The sequence below is a fragment of the Asterias rubens genome, chromosome 1, assembly GCF_902459465.1.
Source record: "Asterias rubens chromosome 1, eAstRub1.3, whole genome shotgun sequence".
Classification (NCBI taxonomy): domain Eukaryota; kingdom Metazoa; phylum Echinodermata; class Asteroidea; order Forcipulatida; family Asteriidae; genus Asterias; species Asterias rubens.
Window position 1 is genome coordinate 6,548,578 of NC_047062.1, and position 23,588 is coordinate 6,572,165.

Below are 23,588 nucleotides of genomic sequence, written 5' to 3' on the forward strand. Positions count from 1 at the left end.
CACTCGTGTGCTCCCTCTTCAACAGATTTCCCCCCTAAAACTTGGTTCATAGATCCGAACTTGAAGATGCTGTTAACTCAAAAGATTCTACTGCTGCTCACATTTTACAGATGTTCTGTGCCATTCTGTGATGTCTCTTATTGGCCTAAGATTGCACCTCGGAGCATCTAGAATGGAAAATTTTCCCGAGCCCTTAGGCCCGGACCCAAGGCCGTAAAAGGCTTCGCAATCCGCTTTATAGCAGGCTCCATCTTTAATACCCACCAGGGATGAACTGCCGTCAGAGCATTATAATGCAGAAACAATATGGATATTACGAAGCTATAATTGAGTTGTTCTTTAGGTACAATAACCATGATAGCAAGAATAGGTGCATCATAGCTTGAAATAGGCATTACATTCCAACATCTGAGAGGGGGGGAACATCACCCCTCAGATTCACTAGATTGCACCAGAGAGCATCTACGGGCTAAAAAAAATCCCGGGGCCCTAAAGCGGGCCCCGGACCCCACGCCGTAAATGTTATGTCCCCTCCACCTTTCAAGACGGATTGACGCCCCTGAGGCTGTCCTTTTAAAAAAAAAAATTTGCAGCTCTAGATTTTAACTTTTTGTTAAAATTTAAGTATGCATTTCTCTCGAAGCCTTTTATAAAAAGGCCAAAGTTCGCCCTGAAACATTATTCTGTTAAGAAACTTGCTGTGTGTTGCGCCATATGAGTTACCAGTGGCGCGAGGTTGGCGCAGCGGGTGCGCCCCTCCCTTATTTCCACATACTTGGACAAAATGGTTGGTTTTACTTTTTATTTTGTAGTTATAAATTCATTTTACTTACTGACTGTTAATAAGAATTAAACGGAAAAAAGTTATCTGTAAAACTCTTCTGAAATAGTTTAGATTGCACAGTACTAAAGCGCGCCTTGATTGAACCCGCACCGCGGCGTGATAAACTTATTTTAAAACAACAACAGGATTACTGAAAATTTTCGACTTGGGAATCAGACTTCATAAAATCTTGCTCTGCCACTTTTTTGGACCACTCTCGGCAAAGTTGCGCTTGGATTCACCTACGGCAGTTTTGGTGTCGTAAATTATGTGCTAACGCCCTCTTGTGCTTTTTCTAACGGCTGTTTTAGGAAGTCTATTATTTTCATAAAACATTCACTCAAATGAAACTTTGACATGCAGTTTTTAAAATGTTTAAAGGAAAATATTCTTGTTCAATGAAATGAAAAAGTAGTAGCGTACTTATTTTATGTATACGATAAATAAATCATAGAGCAATGGACAAAATTTACTTCTCGGTGACAACACTTTTGAACAATAATCAGCCGTCGGTATACAACACACAAACTGCTTGTCTTCCGGAAGTAAACTAATGTAATTGAATGGCTGTTCTACTGCACCACACAGCACGAACACGCAAGAGGACATCTCCTCCGTCTGCAATCGTCAACAACAACGAACACATTTTGATGTCTTCCTTACGTTTATATATCGACAGCAGGATAATTAGGTATCGTGTAACTGCCTGTGAGTACTCTTCGGAATAATTTGTATGTTTTGAGAAGCCGAATTTTTACGGTCGACTACTTGTGTGACTTTTCCTTTCAAAGACAACAATTACTTTTCACCAAGTCTGTGATATGCAGCAGCCTACTGAGTGAGGGCACTGGTTATAATAATATGACAACAACAACAATGTCAGCGCGCAGTCGTCCATCCATAGCCCATATCAGAAATGAAAGCAATTTCAGTTTCATCTCTGCACTGATTTGTTTGTAGATTCAACGAACTGTGGTAAGTATTCAAAGATGTCTCTGCCAGATCTCGTGTCAGTCTTGCCTTGCCGTATTCGACCTCCTCTTGTCACTGTCCAGAAGGTCAATATTCTTGCCTTATAACAATAAGTTAGAAAGGTAGATAGATAGATAGATATTATACACATAATGAATGTTTATGAGTGCAATGGTGCGAATATGTTCATGAGTTGAAAGATGGAATGTTCTATTCAACGAGGCGGAGCCGAGTTGAATGGAACATTCCAGCTTTCAACGAATGAACATATTCGCACCATTGCACGAATGAAAAACATTCATTATTTGTTTTATATAACATCCAAGTAGATCTTTGTCATTTTGATTGAAAGATACAACTTTCAAAACAAACAATTTCAACTGTAGAAGCTGAATGCTAGTAATTTTACTATGCCTTCATCTTGCAGTAACACCTGCTGCGTTACCAAAGACACGCGCACGCAGTGATGTTTTTACTCAGCTTTTTCGTTCCATCCGAAAAGTACCATTGCACGCTGCCAGCGTGCAATGGTACTTTTCGGATGGAACGAAAAAGCACGGTGAGTGACTCAGCGTGCAATGGTACTTTTATTTGCTATCACGTGACGGACAATCCTCCAATCAAATGGCAAGGATCTGCTTGGGTGTTATATAAAAACGTTTATTCAATGTTGCAAATAGTGTATAATACAGAGTAATATGGACAAAATAAAAGTAAATATAAAATATATTAAAAGATGAAACAATAAACAAAAGGCAACATCTAGGTCCGGGGAGAAGCACAGCTTTTGTTCCCTGGCCTATGAACAGACAAACCAAAAAAACAGACAGACATTAAAAATACAGGACAAAACTAACAGGACAAAATTGACAGGTGTAAGACAGAAAATAAAGCCGTTACAATTTCTACATACAAAAATAACATCAGAATCTTAGTATTCATTAAGAAAACAAGTTTTAAGTTTTTTGGTAAAAGTTGAGAGAGTACGCAATGATTTAAAAGAGTCATCCAGACTATTCCAAAATAAAGTGCCACGCTGGACAACGCTGGTAAATAATTGACGTGTTTGCTAATCTAATTCTACCTCCGTGCTCCGTGTAACTGTAATATAAATTCGAAATTAGATTGAAGGCCTACACTAGTTGCTGGAGTTTGATTTTTAAAATGAAATAAAACGAACATTCATCGACAAGAGGTTAGACACGGCATTGTGAAATACAACCAATCTGTACACTGAACATGAACAGTTGCCAAATTAGTTTTTATTTTAATTTTAAATGCTATCCTTATTCATCTGTACTCGAGTGCAACATGTAGAATGTTAAGAGGAAAATATGCCAAGTCCTCTCTCACTATTTCATTCATTATGACTTAAAAATTAAAACCATGTTTTTTGCATAAATAAGTTCTTGTTTTTGTCATAACCAGTAAAAAATTACAGTTGGGTGCGTCATCTTTCACCTTGCACAATAGCCCAAAAAATGCTACACAATAGCCAAGTATGCTGGACTCCCTCTGCTTGGTAGTAGCCCCTACTTGCGCACGAAACGTGACAAACTTTGTTTTGTAAGATGTTTTAACCCATATAATAAGCTGTAAATCACTGTAAAAACCCAGAATTACAAAGTAACTCAATAAACTCCAAGCATTTGGCTGTATTTTTGGGTGTACATGTACATTATCAAGTACAAGTACATGGCTTTCTCCCTTGTCTGTAATCTTCCTACATTGTTTTCATTGTTGAACGCTGATTACAAAACTACGACACTAATTTTTAGTGGGTTTTCAAAATAGTTTAACCAGAATGTGTCAATCCTTTATCCTTACAGCATCAAAACCAAAAGTGGATATTTGAGTTGAGACGCCTTGCCTTCAAAAGGAAACCATCAAGTCATTGGATATTTGCAAATGTTTCAAGAAGCGAACAGAATACCGGTTGTAGAGTTTGGCAGATTCTTTTGGAGGAGATTGACAGTAAATTACTAGGTTTTCTTCTTTGCTGCTGTTTCTTCACCATCCTGAAACATTTTGAAGAAGAAATGGAGAGAATTGAGTGATCGTAAGAATATTCCTTCCAAGCTAATTGAAGAGCGAGTACATTGTAGAAAACATTTATACAACGTTTTGTTGATGAAAATGACGGATATTATAGAAGACCTCTTGCTGTCGAAGGTTCAGCTTTGGGGAACACTGTGGAAGAAACCTTTTGGAACAACGAGTAATTCTGGAAAATGGCAAAAAAGGTATGTTTGAATCAAATTCCTAGATGGTTTTCAAAATATTCTGTCGATTGATAATAAAACTAAGCCTGGTGGAAAAAGAGGTTGAATAAGTTAGATTAAAATCATGTCTGATACTATGATTTGCTTAGTCACAAGATAACTGCTTTAAAACTTCTGAATTCCTCTGACTATAGAGACAGTTGCTGTGCCACATCTTTCCGGGCAAGCTTTTGTATAGCAACCTCTAGATGAGCAAACCCTTGTGCCAAACACATCCATACAAAAATTGTGTAGCGTTTGTCGACTCTTATGTAAACTTTGTAAAAGCTTGCCTGGAATCATGTGACATAGCAACCAAATAAACTGTCTCTTTAGTCTGGGGAATTCAAACTAGAGTGGTTACTTGTGAAAAAGTAAGTCATTGTACAAGAAATTATTCAAATCTTACTCGCAAATGAGGGGTTTCCCTTACCTTTTGTTCTCATTTGCCGGCAGGACTAGTCAACCACAATTTTGTGTGGCCTGCAATTTTTTTTCACTAGCCCATATGTATTAAAGACACTGGACACTATTGGTAATTGTCAAAGACCAGTCTTCTCACTTGGTGTATCTCAAGATATGCATAAATGAGCAAACCTGTGGAAACTTGAGCTCAATTGGTTGTCGAAGTCGCGAGATAATATTGAAATAGTGAACTTTCTCACACAGCCACAGCCTTGCCGGTATTAAAGAAATACGATGCCTGGGATCGGTCGAGTTGGTCTTTGAAAAGCGTTTGAAACTGTTTGTTATCAAATGCAAATGGTTATAGATAGATAATTTAAAAGTAGAATATTATGATCCACACAAGTATCACTCTAAATTGCACGGTTTTCCTTTTACGTCGGGAACTAAGACATTCGTCCATTCTATGGAGTCCAAATTTGGACTCCACAAAATGGACTATTGTGTTTCTTTGCGACGTATGAGGAAAACCGTGCAATTTCGAGGCATGGGATTGTTCGTGTGGATCATTATATTCTACTTTTAAATTATCTATCTTACCATTTGCATTGCACTACAAACGGTTTGAAATGCAGTTCAAAGACCAACTCAACCGATGCAAGGCAACGTGTTCCTTTAAACGGCTGTTTCAGACTTCATCATCACTCTTTTATTCCCTTTTTTTGAAGCACAACTCTTTCGGTGCTCCATTACTCTAGTTTATTTTAATGTTGTTTCTTGTACTTTTTTATCTCTTGCTAATTTATGCCAGTCACCGTCTAATTTGACCTCCAGGTTCTTTGTTATCAAAGAGGGCTACCTTCTTTACTATGCTGAGAATGAAAAGAAAGACTTTGATCGTAAACGATACTTCAACATGCATCCCAAGGTAAGTACCTTTGTTGCATTTTAACTTGAGGGTTTTGGGTTATTTTTCAATGATGCTTTTGTTGCAGAGAGATCTCGATTTGTTTCCCACAGGGTAAAACATCTTCAGCATGCAAGGATTTCCATGGTTGCTACTTCAAAATGCGTGATTGAGTTTTTGCTTGAAGAATTACCTTGCCACTGATCACCCAAGAGTGTTTTAGCAAACCTACTCTTTTGGTAAAAAATTTTGCAGAAAATCTAAAATTGTGTCCGATAAGTTGATATCTTTTGGTTGCCTTAGTACTGCTGAAATGCCTAATTGAAATCGCCTTTGACCAAAGTCCATTTCAGAACCAAATGAAATACCTCAGGAGTAATAACTTTCTAAAAATACTGCTCGAGTCCTTTTCACTCAGTAGGGCCATTCAATACTTAGTGTAATTCCTCACTAGTAAGGTCAATCAAATACTTAGTGTAGTTTCTCATAATTTCTTATGTATATTGAGGGCACTTGCTTGAACACAATTATAAAAAAATTTTTTTTTTTTATTTTAGATTTTGTTTTCTTAGGGGATTGGAGTGTGGTGTTGAATTGCTATAAGCACAATAGAGGTACAGTTGTATGCACAACACTTTGTATATTTCGTGATATAACAATTTAGGTTTGATTGTAATTCATGTGTGCAGCAAAATCTTTCAATGGCCCAAGAAAGGGATAATACAGCTTACGGTATCTTAGCTAGGAGATGAATCGTGTTATAGTATGGGAAACAAAGTTCTGCTTGTCTAGATGCGTTACTTAAAATCACCTTCTTAAACACATAATCCTTTTGAGTGTGACATCATCGGCCAAAAATTTAAATGGGGCCCTGAGCAAATGTCACATTTAAGTCGCATTGCAGTTTACAAAGTCAATGCTCACATAATAGTGCACATGGTAGACTCTAGATGGTTACTAGTAGCCACGACCTCGCATGACCTCATTAGTATTTATCTCATTCAAAGCTCAAATTCGATGACTAGTAAGCGAAAGCAAAACATCCCAACTCTATGATCAGAGTGAATTGTTTGCCTTAGTTTAGTAAATTTCAAACATGAGCTAACTATTTGTTGCAAGTTTGTGTCATCATTATGTCATCAAATTGACTTCACATTTTCATAAAGTATGATGAGCCTGTCTTAGCTCCGAGTGATCCTTATGAGTGAGGTCAAGTGAGGTCATTGCTACTGGTTGCCTGTGTACTGTATTGCACAGACTCACTGACTCAGTGCATAGTATATTATTACCAAATAACATGAGATATTTATAGATAATATTAATAACGGAGAAAGCTACACCTGGAGTTAACCAAGTACGGGGATTTGTTGTCATTACAAAATGAAAATATTTATGAATTTTTTTGTCAGAGCCCCAAACAAGGTTAAAAGCCACTCTTGGTAAGGGGATTTAGAAGAAAATATTTACGATAAAAATATCTCAGGGTGCTGAAAGAAGAAATAGATTTTCCTCTTAAAACAGATTGTAGGATGGAGGGAAACATGCACCAGGCAAGGAGTTCCTTACATACCAGGTCAGACACACTTACTGGCTCGTTTTCCATGAAAATACCTGAAAGACAGAGGCTGGCTGTAGACCTACCTGTATGGTGGGAAAGAGGTTCTGTTGCCCCAACTCTTTACCAACAAAATTAACAATACACTTCGGCACTCTATCTTATAAAGATAAATGAGAGGCACCAGAAGCTTCATAGCTCCAAATATGACAACTTGATGGGGTTGCTGATGGTGTAACTGAGCCCTAGTTCCTGGTTCTGCTTACTGTGAAGTATGCAAACACAGTGCGCTATACTGTTTTAGCAGGGAATCTAGTGCCTCAATAAGTGTTCTAAGCATTCTTTCCTTCGAGTGCTATGGTTAAAACTACGACTCCCAAGGTGAACCCCAGAGCGTTCTATTTTGGAACGGTCCGGGGATCACCGAGGGAGTCAGAGTTTTAACCATAGCACGAGTAAAAGCAGTCAATTTTTGTTTTATAACACCCCAACAGACTATTTATCATCCTCGTACACGTAACGTTCTTACGAGCGTTTCAGATACACAGATGCATCTGATTGGGTTCGAGGTGGGTAAAAAGACGTCTGGGTACTGCACGCAGTCGTCGGACTATCGCATGGCAAACGATGCACTATCACACGGCCGCCGTTTCTAGTAAAACTAAGACATATTATGTGACGCGCTCTAAAGCAATGAAAAGGCAGAATATTTGTAAGGGGTGTTGAACACCAAGCAGGGTGGATATGTGCGCATTACAAGTCTTATTATTATTATTATTATTAATACAGAATACTGGCTATATAAGCATAGCAATGAACTATTGCTCGTCTGTGAGCAACTGGGAAATATATGGGCTCACAAAAGTGGAATGAAATTATCTGCTTTTCTTCTGATGAATGGCCGTTACGGTGTATTGTAACTCTGTTCCCCGAGGTCTGTAGTTTCTTTGTCTAATTAACTCTTTTAATGCCAAGGTCATACATGTACGTTCTTTCTATTTTATTCTGAAAGCGACATTAGTGTACATCATGTACAATCTTTTTATGTACTCAGAAAGCGTACACACAATCCGTAATGTATGTTATCACAAGAGGGCAATATTACTCAAGAATAAATATTGCAGACTTCGATGTACCAAGGCAACAAAAGTCAGCAAGACGCATTTTTGTTTTGTTAGAAATACTTATTTGTTTATTTGTTTGAAATACAGAATTTGAAAGATCCTCTAAAAGTTGACGACTTTAGGTTGAAAAACGCAAACAAAAAGTGGGCACTGAAGGAGTTGAGGCCAATTGCTTATAAATGCTTTTTCAGAGAGATTGACAGATTATTTTAAGCCACTTGACTTGGCTATCGTTTGTTTTTCACCAAAAAAATGGATTGAAGTTATTTACTATAAAAACCCATTACCAACTGTTATTAAACAAGAGTCAATAAGAGCTCCCAGGTCTGATAAGATATGAAATAATAGTGACTTGACTTGGCTATCGTTTGTTTTTCACCAAAAAAATGGATTGAAGTTATTTACTATAAAAACCGATTACCAACTGTTATTAAACAAGAGTCAATAAGAGCTCCCAGGTCTGATAAGATATGAAACAATAGTGATAAGATACAACAATTTTAAAGAAAAACTGACAAGCTGTTTGTGGTAATGATATTCCCCTAAAATCATAAGTAATAGCAACTCATTTCACGGCTGATTGCAGAATGATACGTAGAATTTGAACAACCGCATCAATGTACATTTAACAAAGATCTATGATACTGAAGCCGGTTTCGGAAAGTGTCTCTAGGTGATTAATTTGTAAGTGAGAGAGCTACTTGAGAGAGCCACATGATGACAGTTCTAGTAGACTGATTTTTACATGGGCTATAACAAATACCAATCTGTCAAAAGCAAGTACAATTAATCGTGTGCACCATTCATTGTTTCCTGAAACCTGATGATGGAGTTTGTCAGCTCTCTGAATAAACAACTTTTTTTTTAAATGTGTGTGGGGGGGGGGGGCATTCTGGACCCAAATTTTGGAAGTTTGGCCAAAGCATACAGAATTGAAACAAGATCTTTCAAATGTTTTATACCTGGTGCTAACCTTGGTTTTAAAAGCCCTACCTGTACTGTGCAATCTGGCCCATTATTTTGTTGTGAAATTATAAAAGAGTATAAATCAATACATTTGTTTCCTGAACGGCTGAAATTTGTGCTTATCGTCATGTGATTTCGATACACTAGCTTGTAGCTTGTGCATGGGAATACCCGGCGGATACATGGGTTATACATGATGATACTTGCAATGTATAGTAGTAATGTACGTATTAAACATAAATAGAGTTTCACTTGACTTAATGAAATTGAAAGACAACAATTGGTAAAGTGATTGTAGAAACTTCTTGGTAATCTTGTATTGCACGACATTGCTAATTTTTGAGACGAGGAGACCTCAACAGAAAGCCAGGAATCTGAAATTCAGTTCCCATCTTAGAGGTAATATGATCGCAGAACAATGGAAACACGTATGTGTATGAGCAGCACACATGATTGGCAGAAGAACAGTCTCACTTTGACATGTAGGCGAACGGGCATTAAGGTCGAATCTTTGTGTTGGAACTAAGAGTGACATCGAGTAGTAATTTTGTCAAGCAAAGCCTACCCCTGGCCCCAATAATGTTAAGACAGAATGCCTTTTCATTGTGTTATCCAGTGAGAGTGAATTGTTCTCTTTTATTTAAGCACAAGTTTGGTTTAACTTTGGATGGGTGGATTTCTGTGTGCATACTCTTTTGATTGCAGTATGTAAATTCTGGATCCTATATCCAAACAGTTCGCCAGAGGGTAACGCTTCCTTCATATATTCTTTGTGTTGTCAGGAATATATAAGTCGCACTTAACTGTGATTCACCTTTGAGAACACCTGTCGTGCTAGCAATGGACCTATGAATACAGTGACATTTCAAACAAGTGTAATTTCCCACTCTTTCTCCTCGGAGAAGGAAGTTCTTTATTTTGACAAGCGGATCTGTTTGCGCTGGTTTCACTCAATAAAAAGAGAGTGGGGGTGGTGGAGGTGGCTGCAGTTTGACAAGTATTCCGTTGACTGTACTCATAGAACTATATCGCTGATGCAGAGGTTGTTGGTTGTTGTGAAGGGATGTTTTTTGTTTATAAAATGGATATAGAAATATGTAGTTGAATGAACTCGTAGGTTGCATGGTTGAAATACGATATAGAAAGGTTCGCAGTAACACCATGTAATGATAATCTCTTAAATGAGATGGGGTGGTTCTTAGGATGCAGTTGTTGGGTGACGGAAGAGGCTGCAGTGTCTTCTTTTCCAAAACATTAAAAAAAAACAATACAGTTTACCTTTTAGGTCTACATCAACACTAAGCGTAATCTAATCCGTAGCGGTAGAATAAATTGCTAGACAAGTTCTCAGAGAACAAATTTACACTTAGTGTTACTTCAAACCGATAAACATTACATGTTGATACCTCACCATGCAGGGCCTCAAAGCCTATACATGTACATGTACTTCATCAATGCCAGCCCCTCAGCTGGAGTGGTATCAGTGAAACATAGAAAATGGGAAGGATGTGATTTCTGAATGATTTATTTGCTTTTTTTTTTACACAATCCTGTCTCCCTTTAAAAGAGAATCTTTGGAGTTGACTCAAAACAAAAGTAGGTTTTCTTATTATAACTTATAGCCTATTACAGATCTGTACAGGAAACGACTGAGTATTCTTAGACTCTGCGTCATGTTACAGTTAGAATGCTAGCACATGTAATGTTCATTATTTATTGGAAACCATGGGATTTGTACTTTTTCCTAATCCTCAGAAGACTTCTGTGTCTGTTACTCCATGACTAATGTGGTATTGAATGAGTGCTGTGAACCTGTCAATGAACGCCCTGTTGCAAAACATCTTTTATTTAGACTCCAGAATGGCATTGAAACCAAAACATGTTCATAACAGAAGTTCAGTAACTACCGTATTGAGTTCATGCACACTCTATAATTTAATGATAGACGAGCATGATTGGAATCGACATGTTGGGAATCTCCCTTTCATACACTTGATGTAATAAAACTCTGCCAATTCTCTTGGTTTTGAGGTTTATGTTGAGGGCATCATGATCCCATTCAGCGCCAAAAGAACCCACTTGTGGATTGTGGAGTCATGCTTTTTTAAGCACTCTTTCATTGTGTCAAAGCTACAGCAATTACAGTTTGTTTTTGAATCACACTTATGGCTTACCATGGTTTGGTTACCAGACAAAATACCACTTCCCATGTACCATCTCTTACTGGTATCTTGCTCATTTGTACAGCTCCGTAAAGCTGGCCACTACGAAAGATGTACTAATTAGGGAGTTGAAATTAGATTAGAGAAACAACTGCATCTCAAAATAATAATAATAATAATAATAATAATGGAGTCTTATATAGCGCCAGTATCCGCCACAAAAGGGCGCTCATGGCGCTCGCTCATGATACAAATAAACAGTTCAAAAGAAAGGAACAGAAAAAGTATGTAAGAAAAAAATGTAAGTTAAAGACACTGGAGACTATTGGTAATTGTCAAAGACCAGTCTTCTTACTTGGTGTAAATCAACAAATGCAGAAGATTTAGCTCAATTGGTCGTCAAAGTTGGGAGATAATAATGAAAAACAAAACACCCTTGTCACACAAAGTTGTGTGCTTTCTGATGGTTGATTTTGAGACCTCAAAACCTAATTCTGAGGTCTCAAAATCAAATTTGTGGAAAATTACTTCATTCTCAAAAACTATGTCACTTCAGAGGGCGTCACTTCTCATAATGTTTTATACAATCAACCTCTCCCCATGACTCGTTACCAAGTAAGGTTTTATTCTAATAATTATATTTAGTAATTACCAATAGTGTCCACTGCCTTGAAGAAGTACATAGACTGCAGAGCTGCCAACTCTCCTTGCCCTATAGGACTCTTTCTCTGTACACAGATAGAGTCCTAACTATTAAGATCTGTTTCTGGGGTGGAAAATTGTCAAAGCTTCATAACTGAAATCTTACCCGTGTGCAACAAGCCACTAATTTCAACAGATTCACATTCTATGGTGGCATACATTTTTCTGCGGTGGGTTTTGGTCGTCATATATTCTTTACAAATCCATCATTTGTACCCTGATATCCAGGATGTCACTGTAGTACAATACGAAAGTGTAAGGCCGCCAGGGCTACCAACTCTCCCTGATTATTCAGAAAGTTCCCTTAATATATATGTATGTCTTTTTATGTTCCAATGAACAAATTTTTTACATGGTTCAAAATGTCCCTGATTGCAATATGCAAGTGTTGGCAGCTCCGAGGAGAGCGTAAGGATGTATGTTGTCTTCCTGTTAATTTGCAGACTCAAATGTTTGTTGAAAGATGTTGTCAAACTAAAATAGTTAAACAAACATACTGGTAAATCTTAAAACAGGGAAACAAATGATTTTACTTGAACCGAGTGATTTTTTTAACCAAGTGATATACAATATAGGCTACACATACTATACACTTAAATTTGTGAGATTTTTTAATCCTTTGTGGATGAAACAATCCATTCCACAATTGGTTGGTGTTTTATATTTTATTTTTAAGGTTAAGTCATACATTGGTAATACTACAAAAAATAATGACCATAAAAAGTTACTTGGTAAGAACACTGTGCAGCTGTTGACAGCATTATTTTGAGAAAGGATTACCTTTGAAGTCATATGGCTTATTTTGAGAAAGGATTACCTTTGAAGTTATTTGGCTTATTTTGAGAAAGGATTACCTTTGAAGTTATATGGCTTGGAAAATTTTCCTCCCCCCAAAATATATTAAAACAAATGAGAAACAATTTGTGCATGAATCCACTCTCAGCTTTCTGAGGGTTGGTGTCCATTCCCAAATGCAGCAGCCAGAAATGCTGTTGGTACTCGCTGTCACCTTGCCATGGATGGATTCAATGTTCTTGATAAAAATACAGAGATTTGTGGCCATTTTCTCTACAAGTATGTGGCTGAAACTTTCACATGTGACTTTTATTGTATCTTTCTCAATAACATTGCCTATAAATCTGCATTACGTTGAGAAACCCCAATCTTTGACCCTACCTTTAATAAAAACCTTGGGCTGAACTGTGCTAAAGCGTGGTTAAAGTACATTGCATGCATGCATGCCCACTCAACTGTAATCCCAGGAAGTTCTGAATCAAGTTAAGGGTCAAGTTAAAGCTTCATGTTAAAATATTGACAATTACTGGGACTGCTTTCAAAATGATCACTACTGTGAGAAACGCAGGTATTGTAGTGTGCACATCAGGCACGACCTGAAGCAGTGTCATATCAACAGACCTTGGGGTGCATGCAGTGAATGGATTTCCCATAGTAAATAATTGAGAAAGCATATTATTGGACTAGGTGCCCATTCAACTTTTATTAGTTGTTTTTTTCACAGGAGTTACAGGTGCAGGAAAGTGAGCAACATGGAAGTTAAGCAACCAAAAACTGAATCTGCGGTGTAGGGCATTATCAGGTGGCTTTAGGTGTATCTTACCCTGCCTTTCACATCTCTGGACCTGGGTTTGAATCTTACCCTGCCTTTGACCTCTGTGGACCTGGGTTTGAATCCCACTTTGGACCACAACTAAAAAGCCTTGCATGCAGATTGGATTTTCAGTCTTTTCCTGCTTGTGTAGGTCCCCCCCCCCCGCCCCCAGGACCTAGAACTTAGACTTCTTTGACAACATTTGCTGGTTACTTTATTCGATAGTAATAATAGCACTAATTGGGACAACATGCTTTAAGCTGCTGTAATTTGTCCTCTTATGACATTTCTCCGCCTCCTTAGGGATCATTGTTTAAACCACACAGCGTAATAGATGTTCAATTTGTTTGCATGCAGGTCGTGAACGATCCCCTGTTTGGTTTCCCTTCCCTTTTGTTGTTTCTGAGTTCATTGTGTTTGTTGGTCATGCGTGGGGCAGCATGCTTCCGAGCAACAGTAATTTGGTTAACTTTTGTTACCCGTGACCCGCATGATTTGTCTTTGTTTTTTATCCTTTCTGGTTGTCGTTCCCATTTGGTTCTGTTTTCCTCCTGCATGCTCCGCCCTCAGCCGCCCTCTTATTGTGTTTATTTTTTGCTTTTGTTTTCTTTTTCAAATAATTTATTTAAGTTAATTTAATTTAACATTACTTATTCCTTTATTTAATTCTGTACTTATTTTCCTTACTTCTTGCTTTTTTATAATTGTTTTTTTTCTCTGTTAATGTTCTGTCTTGTGCTATTGTAACTTGTTTGTTGTACCTTGTATTGGTCGAATTAATAATAATAATAATAATAATAACTAAAAAAAGTGTTTTACCGCCGCGTATTGCATTATTTGAATTATCCTACAGGTGTTCTTGGAATACAGACGCATATATAGTGCCTCTTTGAACCTTGTTTGTGTGATAACTAATAGAGTTCATATCCTGTTCACAATATCAACCATATCAAGCACATAACAATACATCAGGATACATAGATTTAAATCTGTTTACATTACTTATCAAATCTTTTTTAAAATAAATAAATCTGATGTTTTGTTCCTGTACATTAAATCATTATACAACTCATTATTTAGCCCCCCCTCCCAATGGTTGAACAAAGTGCAAGGCTGATCGTAAGTAAATTGTGAATTACAAATGTGCACACATACATTGTACATTGTAAGCACAAACCCAACGGTTCAACCAACAGTTCCTTCCTAGTCCATGGCCCTGTTTGAATATTAGATCGGAATTTCCTCCACCGACAAGCTTTATAATAATAAATACACTTCAGTTTACAATGTATGTTGACAGGAGTCCATCCGCATGATGCTGCCAGCCATATTGTAATATTTTTTATTAACCCCCGTTTAAAATCAACATGGATGTGTCCAAAGGGAGGCTGAAATGAGAAGTAGCCAGGTCCTCTTTTTTGTATTTAAAGGCCAGTAGTCTTGGTTGCTGCGGTAAAAATGCTCCCAGGCGCTTTACAATAAGAAAAACTATAACATGAAACCAGGAAGAGTAAAATCATGAGAAGGTTAAAAATAAGATCCACAAATTGTGATCGTTAAACTCTGTGTATATGTTGGCGTTCTCCCTACTAATTGTCAACATCTTTTTTCAGGCTGTAATGTTTTTATCTTTTTTTCCTGAATAGAAATTTTTCCAGAAATGGTGGCATTTTCAGACCATTTATGGAACAGACAGAGAATCCCTTTAAAATTGCTGTATTACAATACATTAAAAAAAAATAAAAGGCAGCCAACAGTTTAAACTTTTGACTACCATTTTAGTTTTTTTGTTAAAGTACTGCCCGGAAAAAACCAGTCTGCCCTTTTTAGGATTTGAACCCACGACCCTTGCATTCTAGAACAGATGTGTTACCGCTTGTCCACTGGACCACCGAGCATGCTTGGTATTTAGCGGCCAGATGGAATCCTCTAAAGCTATATGAATGACTTTTATCATTGAGTTGTCTCTTTGTTTTCCTTCCATTGAAAATAGTGTAGGCTGGAAGGAAAATTGGTCTGGTCCCTCTTATAACCTAAAGAATAAGCATCAGTGTCATTGTGTAAACAGGGAATCTGACAGAAAGGATTAAAGGTCTCTACCGTATCACACACAAAATTGTTCTTATCCCTGATGTTTTAATTACACCAATTAAATCTTTTAAGATTTAAACAACGTTGCCTTTTCCAGAATTTGTTTTCCTGCATAGTTTTTACATTGAGAAAATAGAATTAGCTGTTGCAAACTGCTTACCAACCAAAAGGGCTTACAGATGGTATAAATGCAAAAAATAGTTAATGGCCTGATGTTTTGACCCTAGCAGAGTCTTTCTCGAAGGCTAAACGACAGAACAACAAACGTGAACAGTGTAACAAGATTTTTCAGTTTTTAGAATGTTACTGTTAACATAATTATTTTTTCTTGTTCCCTTTGAAGGGTGTTATTCCATTGGGCGGAGCTCTGGTGTCGCCCTCTACTGACCCAGTCAAGATGTGGGCAATAAAGATAGATCATGACGAGCTACAGGTAGGTGTTACAATCAAATTGAAAGTCACCGAAGGATCCACAAATAATGGGAGACTTTTGAAATGCTGGCAGCAGCAGACATAACGGTTATTTTTTTGCGGCTGTGAGCGTGTGTGCGCAAATGCTCATTATTGCGAGCGTAATGTAGATCTGAGCACATGCACTATCACTGGTGACAGTTGTGAAAAAGGGCTGTCCAAAATCGCTAATTTTTGACTACTGAAGTGAACATAAATCTGAAACTTAATGCAAATGTTTTTAAAGAACTATGAGAGATCACCTTACATCACATACAGTAGCTGGAAGGCCACTTCAAGGTGAAAGCAACTCTTAACCAATTCGGGCTGTCAACCCAAATCAGCTGCCACTGGAGGCACGTTTACTATTTTGAGATTATATGTGTTTTACAGTTTCTTTACAACATGTATACAATATGAGTATTGAACAGTCATCTATAGTATTAGGGGTCAAGGAAAAGAGTGAAAATAAGGCCTACATGTTAATAATAAGTCAAGTTTAAATGTGAGAGTTTAGAGATTTATTTTTTAAGATCAAAGTTCAATTGAGTTGCTGCTTCATAAATTTGCTTCATAATCAAGGCTGGATATATGGCCATGATTACTGTGGAATTCTGCGCCAACAGTGATTATTTTGAAATTAATTGCTGTGCACGCCAACTAAAGCTCTATAGGTGAAACATGTTCTGTAATATCATAGAGCAAGGACAATGGTAATATGAAGCACATGTACAGAAGGAAAATTGTATTAACCTGCGATATTAGCTTTTATGAAATTACATGTACATTGTAGGACCAAACTGCTCATAAGTTTATATTGATGTATTCACATCAAGAGATAACTAACCTTATAAGAACACTTGTACCAGTTACAATCAGTCATTAAGTCAAAATGTACGTTACTTATTTAACTTCACTGATAAGTGTAATGCTAAGGGTTTTAATCTTTGGTGCTGATACTTATAGGTCATATCTGAATTAGCGTCTGCACCTACGGCTACAGCTGTTGCCAAGGTAGTCCTATACCTCAACGCATGATGAAGCGGATATCTAGCTGTAGCCGTAGCTGTAGCCGCCAATTCTGACACAGCCATACTATCTACATGTATTGACCATGTGACCTGTTACAGTACAGCCACAGAGCCTGGACTTCATACAACCTTAATTTGTACACAGCTCAATGGATCGCTCATTATTAAGGAAATTTCACTTTCTGATTTGTGTTTAAAGCTTTTTATTTTAAAGACTTTCCAGCACACCCCAAATCTTTCGTTACATTTATAACACTTTTAAGTGGAAATTGTAACTTTCTCTGTTTCAGTAAACCACTACAGCTCTGAGTTGTGTGTGAATCACGTTTATTGATATTCAAGTATTATGTTCCCCAAATAACTTTCAAACGAACAGGCAATTCATAAATAAGTTTATAGGAACAATTAATTGGCAATTGAATAACATCACAAAGTCCAGGATAAGCCACAAGGCTTTTTATGCCTTGCCATTTGTTCGCTCTATCCATCAAAATTCAATTTTATGTGTCAGCGTAAACAAGGATTAGCCATGTGTGTCACCATTATTTCAAGTATACAATGCACAGTAAATAATGGGACTTAATTTGACAGGTTTATTGTTACTCGAAGCCAGGGATAAGTTGTACAAGTTTGCTATAGACCATGTGAACTCTGTTTACAATAAGTGTGACCATGTACATTCTTTAGGTATTCTGGCAGGCAAGATACTACTACACTGGTTCTATGGGAAAGTTGACATTTTGTGTCATAATTTCCACATAAAACCAAGAGTTATGAAAGTAAAAGCTGGACAAGTTTTGAGATGTGCCCCTTTCATCATATCAAAAGTTGATAAAAATTGGACAGTGCAATCTCCATAAAATATAAGATTTTATGTTTTCTTCCAATAGGCTGTGTACAATTTGTGCCTTTTGTAAACATGTAATGTCACAAGTCACATCGTCTATAGTGTCTGTTAACTCGATTGAATCCTCAACTTTTAAGAGGATATTTTTTTTTTATTTTCCTCTCAAAGGGTGCTCAATATTTGTTTTCAGGGAACTGCTTTGAATAGTATAAAGCTACTGTTAGTTAATTGATTTCTTTTCTTGCAGTGCTTTTTAAACATATTTTTTGGTTGAAATGAGCCATCCTATTCTAAGAGATAAACAAATAAAAGATAAATTTTTCAAGATGACTTGGTAAAGTAAAATACTACTTTTTTTATTCCCGAACTTGCAAAGTGATGTCAAGTCAATACTTGTTGGGCTGTTTTTCTTTTTAGTCCGTGTTGAACTAGAAATTGTTTGGTATCTAAAGTGAAGCTCAAACAAAACTCAAAATCTTCATTGGACTATTGGCCTTAGGCCAGTGATTTTGATGGCCGGCCAATTAACTCACATCGGGACATTTCTGGCAGCTCTGTGTTTTTCAATTGTAATTAAAAAAAATACAATTCTGTTTGAGTTTCACCAATAGTGATTCTTCTCTTAGTGCTTGTTCGAATAAATACAAATAAATAGTTTTTTTGAGCCACAAGCCCTGCAATCTTGTGGATTTTCCACAGAAATCCAATCCCTGTCACACAATGGAATGTCAATGACAAATGTAAAGCTGAATTATATTACGTACAAATACAATATGGGTGAGTTGGAAGTTGGGTTTCCTGTTCACTGACACATGCAAATCCTTTGCCGGAAAGTGTGCAAAATCCAAAATGGCTGACTGACATTTGAAATGTATCATCGTTTCCTAATAATGTGAGTTTTTAGAATTAAATTGCAGAAAGAGGATAAGCTGAAATCAGAAAAAGGGGAGGGGATTGTTTTCCATCACAATAATTGATTATTTTTTTTGTCTTTTTCCTTTTATCTGTCCTTCCAGGGGCCCATCTTTATCTCCACAGATTCAGAAAATGAGCGGGAAAAATGGATGGAGGTAATGAAGAAGTCAAGCAGAGTGTAAGTATAAATAAATCCATGTCATCCAAAAACAAATGGCTAATTAAAAAAAATTAAACTGAGGCTGTGTCCGTTTCGGTGACCATGGCCATTGCTAAGGCTGTTGCTATGATGGGCCTCTTATGCTTTGAATGCATGTGTTCACGAGATGATCAAGTCGCAGCTGCTAATTCGGACAGGGTGTTGTGTTCATATTGGGTTCATAATGATATTGGGGACAGCAGGTTCCAACTGTATCCCTGGTTCCAGTAGTCACGAATGGACACCAACCCTCAGAAATCTTTGATATGGTTCATGCATGAATCATTTCCGAGATTCAAATATTTTGGGTGAAAAAAATTATCCAAACCATATTACTTTGAAGGGAATCCTTTCTCAAAATAGTTTACTACCAACAGCTGCAGTGTTTCTTCCCGATTAAAGTTATCTGGTCATTTATTCCTTGAGTGTTTATACCAATCCATGACCATGCATGTTCCTTGCAGCACAACATGTAGCTAAGCAAAAACTAGCTGTACTTCTCAGAGTAAGCTTGCCAGGCAAAATGCCATGTAACTTGTACCATTTGTTGTCAGTTGTCAATCAAAAATTCCTGCTTTAAAAAGCAGCTCTATGTGTGTTTGCAATATGTTCAAATGTGTTCCGATTGAAGCATTCTTGAATGATACGAAATCAAACACTTGAATAATATCGTTTGGAATGCATATTTTCTGTTGACTCATGCCCAAGTGAGGGTAGATGCCGTAATGGAAAGTGCATTCACCGGTGCATTATGTGTTGGTTGCATGCATACATTGCATCCAGTACGCGTGTTACCTAGTCCACAAGCAGAAGTAATGAGGATGCGCCTCTGTGTTTAGATGATCTATCTAGAAACCTAGGAAATCTTTCTAGAAACCTGGGAAAGGAACGATATGGAATACAGCAATCCGTTGATATCCTTGTACTTACATGTAGCACTTCATTGTTCCTTGAATACATAAAGGTGACTAATTATGAAAATGAGCTGTTTTTATGTTTTTAACAGAAATCTTATCTCTTATTTGACGTCTAAGATAACCAGACAAAACAGTTGCTACCAGTTTGCAGTTTCTTTCCAAGCTTTGTAGATATCTATCTGCGACATGGATATTGCCTCTTAAACTAAAAAACAATTGTGCATGACACTCTTTTGCTGCAAAAAGAGTAAAATGAGAAAAGGCTTTGAACTTTGCTTTTGAAGGGATGGATAGTTTCCCTGTTTGAAAATCTAGGAAGAAACTTTACCCACACCTGTCGCCATGCTAGAGCGCATGTCTTACCACTTAACCAGCTAGCCTCCTGTTAGCTAGGGGCTGTAAGAATATTTTCACAAGACTTGTGAAAGTACTGAATACACTGTTTACGGTGCTTAAAGCAGTGGACACTATTGGTAATTACTCAAAATAATTATTAGCATAAAACATTTCTTGGTGACGAGTAATGGAGAGAGGTTGATGGTATAAAACATTGTGAGAAACGGCTCCTTCTGAAGTGCCATAGTTTTCGAGAAAGAATTAATTTTCCACAAATTTGGTTTCGAGACCTCAGATTTAGAACTTGAGGTCTCGAAATCAACCATCTAAACGCACAAAACTTCGTGTGACAGGGGTGTTTTTTCTTTCATTATTATCTCGCAAGTTCGCTGCTCAAATTTTCACAGGTTTGTTGTTTTATGCAAGGTTGAGATACACCGACTGTGAAGGCTAGTCTTTGACAATTACCAATAGTATCCGCTGCCTTTAACGCACATTGATAAAATCATAAGTGATATTCTCTACTCCTGATGCATTCTTGAACAATATTAATATTGGATCATCAGCCGTATGAAACTTTAACTCATAAAGCTAAAATCCCGGTTGCTGGTGCCAGATATTACACGCTGGAAATTGAAACCCTTCCAGGCTCAAAAAATACCACCTGCTTGATCATCCATTCACTCTGTATCGGAAATTTTGGTGTGAGCTGCGAGAGTGCAGGGCGTTGCAGATCTATGAGTGTGTGTAGTGTTGGAGCATTGAGCGAACCAACTAATCTTGTTAGAGGTTTTTTTTTTTGTGGCTAGTCAGTCGTGTCAATTCATAAAAGTACTCCAACCTATGACTGTAATGTTTTAGGTTAATAACATTGGATTGCATTAATGTAGTATCAACTTTCAAAAATGAATTTCAGAATTTATTATGAGCTGAATGTTGAGAGCCAGCATGTACTATGTAGTAAAAATGTTGTGCCCGAAGAATATATCATTCTTTTTTTACAGGGACCGACTATACTTTGGTAGCATTTACAATTCTAGTCCTTTGTGAAATCGATTCCAGGTCTTTTAAAACTTTGCATTGCTGTAAAGTGTAACATTAAATAAACTTTCCCTGGGAAAAAGAAATACCAAGAAAATCAAACCGAAGGCTTCGCCTCCCTGGTAATGTGTACGCACCCGCATAAATAAATATTCCCTGACAACCTGTGAAATATGCTTGATGTAAGCGCGGAATTCCCTGCTTTTGTAAGTGCCGATCCTTTGCTTACAAATTACAGTAAGCAGAGCCATGAAATAGGGCCCTGATAAAAATGTAAGAACATGTAAGTGCACCCTCACTGAAATACGCTTGGTGTAAATGCGGAACTCCCTGCTTCTGTAAGAGCCATGACATTGAGTCCTGATCAGACTCTAGTTGGTACTCTGTAATTAGAAGCGCCCGAGTTGCAAGGCAAATTTCAATTGACTAATTCTGATTGCTTTTGTGAATCACAGAACGTGGAGAAATGCAGAACTGGGTGAAACAATGATCCAGACATTGGAGCAGCAGAGCCTGGAACTCGCCCGGGACAGTCAGAAGTACAGAGAACAATGGCATCTAGAAGCTTTGGCACTACGAGATGAGATGGACAAGAATGAGGTCAGTTTCCTGTACACTGGTTAACTGTTGGTTAGCACTATTTTTGGCTGAGCTGCTCTCTGACAATTTGTGACTGGTCTGAAAATGGTAGTATTAAACTAGGTTGTACTCAGATTCGGCTAAAGATGAGTCGGCAGCAGTACCATGGTGATTTGTATTGTAATCACACTGTGCTTGAAAATAAATGTCATAATTTTCCTTCTCTTTCCCGGTGAGCTGTATGCAATGTACAATATTTTGCTTTTTGTTTATCAACTTTGAATTTTTTTTTTTATACAGATGTCAAAGTTGTTGTAACAAATTTTGTACTTTCATCATTTTATCAAATGGTTTGCTGGACTGGCCTCAAAAGGAATGTTCATAGTTATTGTTGTTTAAAAAAAATGTCAACATTTGATTCCTGGTAGAAATATGTTCCTGAAGCTGATATGACGTTTATAAACTACTGGGGGTTGGTTCAAGATACATGGTATAGGGGGAATTAGCAGTACTTCACCTAGCAAAATGATTTTGTAAAAATGCACACAAAAATTAGTTGCTAAACGTCTTCTGTAGCAGAGTCTTTCTGAAAGGCTTAAATGACCATACTTAGCACTAAAATGATCCTTAAAAGCATCATTTTTTTGAAATCGACCCAAAATCAGACCTAATTTCATAAATTCACTTAAAGGCACTGGTCACCTTTGGTAATTGTCAAAGACCAGTCTTCTCACTTGTTGTATCCCAACATATGCATAAAATATCAAACATGTGAGTTGTAAGATAACAATGAAAAAAAACCACACCCTTGTCACACTAAGTTGTGTGCTTACAGATGCTTGATTTTGGGACCTAGAAAATCTAATTATGAGGTCTCAAAATCAAAATCTTGAAAACTATGGTACTTCAGAGGGAGCCGTTTCTCACAATGTTTTTTACTATCAACAGCTTTCCATTGCTGGTTACCAAGTAAGTTTTTGTGCTTACAAATATTTTGAATAAATACCAATAGTGTCCAGTACCTTTAAGCACAAAAAGAAGCTAAGCAAAACATTGTTACTTTAACTACATTTAAGTTTATCAACCAAAATACCAGGTAACATGTGCTATTTGTGAATGGTATTCTGGTTAATTTTGTATTAAATTATTGGGCAGTTTTGTCTGCTTTCGATCAGCAGCTCAATTAAACAGCTCCCAGGTATTTGCTGTTGTTGCATTTGAGCCAAAGTCTGGTAATTCAACCAGCGCCGTACAACACACGGGTGTCTCACTTAAGGTTTCTCCAGGATGGATTGATATTTCATCTCGGTAGACTCCCACATACTTTGTCTACATCCATGGAGTGAGTGGGGAGTCCTCCTTGGCCTGGAGGAAGCAATATTCCTACGACTTTCTCATCAATTGCCAGGATGTCTAGTGGTCTCGAGGCATTCAAGATGGCCGCCGGGATGAAGGATGGCTCAGATAAATAAAACTGTTGTGTTTCAAGTTGACCTTTTACAATATTCCTTATCCATGTTCAATCCTGGTTAAAGGATTTGGGTACTTTTTCCAAATGTCCATAGATTACATTAAACTTACAGGGTTTGAAGATAATGGTAGTGGAAAGCATCCCTTCAAATCTTACTTACTGAGGTGCTGTAGTTTTTGAGAAATGAGTAAAACAGTGTAATGAAAATACGTTTGTAAATGATTA

At 37.3% G+C, this 23,588-nt stretch overlaps 1 protein-coding gene across 4 annotated transcripts in view; it reads left to right on the plus strand.

The window, feature by feature from the left end:
• The first annotated feature begins 1,382 nt into the window (after positions 1-1,382).
• Positions 1,383-23,588, plus strand: part of LOC117298511 (pleckstrin homology domain-containing family D member 1-like) — a 44,422-nt gene continuing 22,216 nt past the window's right edge. For 3 of the 4 annotated variants that reach the window (XM_033782166.1, XM_033783649.1, XM_033784326.1), the window contains exons 1-6: positions 1,383-1,798; positions 3,625-4,038; positions 5,296-5,389; positions 15,921-16,010; positions 18,922-18,998; positions 21,769-21,913. In XM_033782166.1, the coding sequence (XP_033638057.1) occupies positions 3,926-4,038; positions 5,296-5,389; positions 15,921-16,010; positions 18,922-18,998; positions 21,769-21,913 (519 nt within the window). In that variant the 5' untranslated portion in view covers positions 1,383-1,798; positions 3,625-3,925. The remainder of the gene's footprint in view (positions 1,799-3,624; positions 4,039-5,295; positions 5,390-15,920; positions 16,011-18,921; positions 18,999-21,768; positions 21,914-23,588) is intronic. The other variant, XM_033782917.1, reaches the window with a different exon arrangement.